At 37.8% G+C, this 5,587-nt stretch overlaps 1 protein-coding gene across 1 annotated transcript; it reads left to right on the forward strand.

Moving 5' to 3' along the window:
* Positions 1–421: 421 nt before the first annotated feature.
* Positions 422–5,206, forward strand: LOC110800383 (serine/threonine-protein kinase PCRK1). Its single transcript, XM_022005689.2, has 4 exons — positions 422–1,217; positions 2,399–2,659; positions 3,624–3,746; positions 4,268–5,206. Exons 1-4 carry the CDS (start codon positions 780–782, stop codon positions 4,826–4,828), a joined length of 1,383 nt encoding a protein of 460 aa, XP_021861381.1. The 5' UTR covers positions 422–779; the 3' UTR covers positions 4,829–5,206.
* The last annotated feature ends 381 nt before the right edge of the window (positions 5,207–5,587 follow it).

A 5,587-nucleotide genomic window follows, 5' to 3' on the forward strand; every position in this document is an offset into this window, starting at 1 on the left:
AAGTGTCAAGTTCCCATAAATAGCGTTCCCTTATAAGTGTCCAGTTTCCATTTTTGGACATACACCTTTCCCACTTTTCTATACACTTTTGCCACTTTTCCACACACTTTTCCCACTTTCTTATAAATCATTATTCCTTTTCTTACACATTCTATACTTTTATCACTTTTCAATCACCATATCCACTTTTATATATACTTTATGAATAAACAATTATCTACTTTTTCCTTTCCCAAAAAAACATTCTCAATCATTACCTTTTACACACAATTCAGTTTTATTAAATCCCGCGTAAATATCCAAAATAGACACTTATTTAAGAACGGAGGAAATACTTCGTATGAGGCTGTAAATTAAATACCCCGAAAAGTATCATAAATACCCAAAATAACTGCCACACGGGTCCTACCACAAGGAACCGTTTGGTAGCGTCTGACATAGTTTGCCTACTCTTCTTCAACCTCCTCCCTTCTTTCTCTCTGCGCCCTCGTGATCCTCTCTCTAATTTTCCATTTTCAAATCTTTATTATATTCCTTCTAATCACATTTCTCACTGCAAATCATCTGACATTATTACTTGTACTAATTAAGCTTTCTTATTCCAATCATTAATCAATATTTTTTTAAACCAATAATATTCTGCAAATGTTAGTTGATCCCCTCAACTCCACTCTTCAACCACCCCCCTTCTTCATTTTCTCTCTCCTACCCATTATTATTTCTCCTCCCATTCTTCAGTTTAACAATAACATAAATTTAAAAATATAAAAATAAAAACTATGAAGTGCTTCCATTTCACAAATGGAGAGAGAAGATCCGACGACGGAGAAGACGACGTCGTTTCATCGGGAAGAGCGAGGGTTTCTTGGGCTCGTTCTCTGAGTATAGCTAGCAGTACCACCAGCACCACCGATGTTAGGCGGTCGGAGTACGTCGGGGACTCGGAGTTTTCCGGTGAGTCGGCTGGATTTTTCTCTCTCCTTGCGCAGAATCGTCGAGTTTGTAACGATCTGAAGGCGTTTACGTTTGCTGAACTGAAATCGGCGACGCGTGGGTTTAGTCGAAGTCTTTTGGTTGGAGAAGGAGGGTTTGGTTGTGTTTACAAAGGAGTTGTTGCGAATGTTAGGGTTTTTGATTCCGATGATTATGAATTTGGTGATTCTGTAAATTCCAAGATTGATGTTGCTGTTAAGCAGCTTAATCGTTACGGTTTCCAGGCATGTTATCTCATCTCCTTTTTTAATTTATTTTTTAATGCTTAATTTCAATTAATTTTGAAAGTTCTTTTATACGGACATTGTTGATTTCATGCTATCTTTAACATTGTGGAAGTTCAATTGCAAATGCCGATATGTTGGTTTTGGTTAACTAAAAATGCGAGCATTACATGTACTCCACTTAAAGATTAAGCCACCCCTCACCAGGGCAATAAAATTACGAACCTGACCACCTATCGTACAGAAACACTAAGTTTTAACCTCACTGGTTAGCTTCGGAATCTAATCTACTCCGTAATCCTTAAATTTCGTGCTAAAGAGCTGTTTTGCGAGTAATAGGGATCCTACTACATGTACACCTAGGGTACAAAGCATCTTGTACACCATAGCTTTTCTATTGGTTGAAATGACATATTTATTGTCTTTCATTCTCGTTTTTTAGTTGGTTTGATAATATGTCAACAAATTAATGGTGGTGTACAAAAGAATCTTGTACACTAGCTGTATACGTAGCCTTTTCCGAGTAATAGAAAACGGGGGAAGTGTTTAATTTAACACACAGTGTATCATTTTCCTTTTTTTTATGGAAGGAATGGTAAATGTGTGATTTTGAGTGCTTTTGCTGATTTGGGAACATCATTATTACGAGTAGTGGAGTTCTACAAATACACTCAAGAAGTAGTCTACAAGTATGTCTTAACTTCAAATACACTCAAAAAGATTATTTTCCCCCCTCTTATTTTACTTGTGGTGGGGAAGTGGAATAAATGTTAACTTAATTGTGTTTTATCTGGGGAGAAGAAAATGGAGATGTTGGCTCTGTTAGAAGCCCAAGGGGAAATGTCTTGGACTTACTATTTTTTATTCTTTACTTTAGGTTTTATTTATTTATTTATTGGGTGTTGCTTAAGATGGATTATTGACTTACTGCGCTACGGAGTATTAATTTGAAGGATAAATAACTTGTTACACCATAACCTATATCTGAAATGAAGGTTTATTTTGTGTTGGAGTAGCTGAATGTGGTTCACATTTTGATGTTCAGCATAAATTCACGATTATGTTTACTGATGGCTGGGGATTTGAGGCCTTTTTATGTACAAAGTGTGTCAGTGTATGTGATGTCTAACATGATGACGTATCCTTATGTGGTTGTTTTGATTTTCCATTCTAGTTAGCAGGGGCATAAAGAGTGGATTAATGAAGTGAATTGGTTAGGTGTAATCAAGCATCCGAATCTTGTCAAACTAGTTGGATATTGTGCCGAAGATGATGAAAGAGGGATGCAGAGGCTTTTGGTGTATGAGCTCATGAAGAACAAAAGCCTGGAGGATCACTTATTGGGTCGAGAGCCATCACATTTACCGTGGATGACAAGACTAAAAATTGCACAGGATGCAGCTCGTGGATTGGCGTATTTGCATGAGGAAATGGATTTTCAGGTATCAAATTCTTAGGTATATACCCTCTTCGTGATTTTGATTTTGTTACAGGAATATGTAAACATAATTCAACGAATAAGTTGCTCAAGGGTTAGTAACTTTTGGCTGATGGTGGTTGCCGATAACTGTTGTCACTTGTCACGATTGTTAACTGTAATGTGCAAAAGACCGCATCTCCTCTCTGCTTTGGTTTAGCTGCAGAACACTGTTAAATAGTTTCACATGGTTGACTTTGAAAACTGTGTTTTTCTTGACCGAGTGAAGTTTTGATTTTATAGAATACTTCTTCCCTTGCGGTTCAATTTCATTGTGCTTGACAGAGGTATTTGTTGACCTGTAGCAACTAGATGGGTAGATGCTACATTCTCTGCAAGCAATGGTCACTACTAAATTAATTCCACTTCTGAACTTCATAATTTTTACCTTTCCTATGGTTATCACGAACTTGTGACAGTTTTCAACTTTTCTTGGTCCAAAGAGTATGGCCGTTGTGGGGTTTGTACAGAGGAAATAAAGCTTGAATTAGCTGTTGTTGATGGACCGGGGGGACAGAACACATAAGTTGCATGGGAAAACTTGAGTTGTGGCATATTAGCGGATCTAGCTTGATACATGGGGTAAGTTCTTACCCCCAATCTCTAGACCAAAATTTTAACTTTTGTTATAAAAAACTGTGGGAGCGTAAACAATATATTCATAGCTCTTAATCTTACCCCTATTTTAGAAATCATAGGTCTGCTCAACTAGATAGGGTTTTATATGGAGAACACTTTATAATCACATATATTGCTAACTGGTGACTGTTGGAAAATTTGTTTTCCCTTCACGTTTGATGGTGTGGAAGGTGTGGTTGATACTTGGTAGCTCCTTTTCGTTTAAAAATCAAACTATGCCTTCATGTCCACCACAATTATTCATAAAGAATCTGATATAGTTTTGTTTGGTGACTGATGCCTTCATGCAGCTAATATTCCGAGATTTTAAAACATCAAATGTTTTGTTGGATGAAGACTTCAATGCCAAGCTCTCAGACTTTGGATTGGCTAGGCTGGGGCCAGCTGAGGGATATAGTCATGTTTCAACAACAGTAAGTTCGCTAATCAATTTGTTAAGCGTATGCACCGAGGCCTACATAATTTAATAAGTTTTGCATTACCGGATGTCAGCTAAGTGGTTTTATGTTAGTACTTGGTCAAGATAATGCCAGTTTGCTCAATTCACCACCAACATTACATGAAGTATTTAGGAGTAACATATTGCATTATTTGGAAGCCTTCATTTATTCAAGGGATTATGATGTATCAACACAGACTCTGGTATATACCTGGTCCCGTATCCTAAATGATGGTGCCTATGTTACCAGTCTGTTGGTTTCAGAGAGAGATATTTGAATATAATTGCTTAAACTGTCAACACAGACTCTCTTGAGTTCCCTCCATCCACCACTCTCTAACAGTTTTGCATGGTTAAGGTGTTTATTTCTGAATTGTCTATGGCGAGGAAATAGTAATACATCAATTTAAGCCAAACTGGTCACCAACTTATCTTCCTGGCATATTTTGACTGTAAGGCCTTATAACACCAACATTTGAATTCACTTTGTCATAGGTTGTAGGAACAGTGGGTTATGCAGCACCTGAGTATGTCCTTACTGGAAAGTTAACCATCAAGAGTGACGTATGGAGTTTTGGCGTGGTTCTATATGAGCTCATAACAGGAAGACGAGCAGTTGAGAAAAACCTTCCACGGAATGAACAGAAGCTCTTGGAGTGGGTTAGACCCTTTATATCGGATTCAAAGAAGTTCCACTTAATTTTAGATTCACGGTTGGAGGGGCAATACTGCAAAAAATCAGCTCAGAGACTAGCATCATTAGCAAACAAGTGTCTTGCAAAGCAACCCAAAGCTCGCCCTAAAATGAGTGAGGTTGTAGAGGTACTAGGTAATATCATCGACGAGGCATCACCACAGGAAGAAACCGAGTCCAAGTCTGTCAAAGATGATGAAGATGAGAGTGAAGAACATGGAGGAGAAACAGAGCACACAAAACCACCGAAAAATTATCTGAGGAAGGTACGGGAAATAAAAGAAATGGTGAATCTGAGGAACAAATCTATAGGGAAACTAGATTGGAAAAATTGGACTCCTGGGTTGGTTAAAACTTTGTGATAAGAATATGAGTGTTGTGGATGAGAGGACAAGGCGCCCTTTTCGGGATTTGGGTGGTAGTTGATGTTAAAAATGCATAGTTTAGGAGCAAATTTTGATTTCAAGATTTATTTTATTTAATCCAAGCCCCCCTTCCTTGACTGCCTGGATGGGAAAGTGAGGGAAATCACAGTTGTAAATAATACTAGTAGGTGTAAACCAAAGCATGAACATTGAAGCTGGCTTTGCATTTTGGTTGGAGAGTTGTTACCCGGTCGCTTTTCTCCAAGGTTTTTGCAGGTGGAAGAATACAAGGAAGTCTATGTATGATGTTTTTCCTTCATTTGGTTACAGTTTTGACAATTGGAATTGAGAATATTCATTTGTTTCTCAGCAGAAGGTACATTGATTTTGGTCTGGAACCTGGTTGAGTGTGTGATGCAAATAATGGGCAGACATTGGGCCTGGTTTGCTGGTCAGTTTGTTCATTGGTGGTTAATGTCCTTTTTATTGTGAATACATTGAAACGGAAGGTGGAATTGGGAGAGGACAACTATATGTTTTATTCCATGAACAACAGGCTATATATACATCAATATAATAGGGTTTACTTGAGGAACAATAAACCCTAAGATCTAGAATATTCTGGAAATATACTAGGGGTATAATGGACATCCACATAATATTCATAACACTCCCCCTTGGATGTCCATCATTGAAGGTTATGCCTCGTTAAAACCTTCCTAGGAAAACCCCGTGGGATAAAAACCTAGTGAAGGA

The sequence above is a fragment of the Spinacia oleracea genome, chromosome 6 (assembly GCF_020520425.1).
Source record: "Spinacia oleracea cultivar Varoflay chromosome 6, BTI_SOV_V1, whole genome shotgun sequence".
Lineage (NCBI taxonomy): Eukaryota > Viridiplantae > Streptophyta > Magnoliopsida > Caryophyllales > Amaranthaceae > Spinacia > Spinacia oleracea.

Bases quoted from the DNA above. Each gene is read 5' to 3' on its own strand.
- LOC110800383 (XM_022005689.2), top strand. From the start codon at position 780: ATGAAGTGCTTCCATTTCACAAATGGAGAGAGAAGATCCGACGACGGA. The intron at 1,218-2,398 runs GCATGTTATCTC...TCTAGTTAGCAG, and splicing joins TTAATCGTTACGGTTTCCAG to GGGCATAAAGAGTGGATTAA. The intron at 2,660-3,623 runs GTATCAAATTCT...GCCTTCATGCAG, and splicing joins ATGAGGAAATGGATTTTCAG to CTAATATTCCGAGATTTTAA.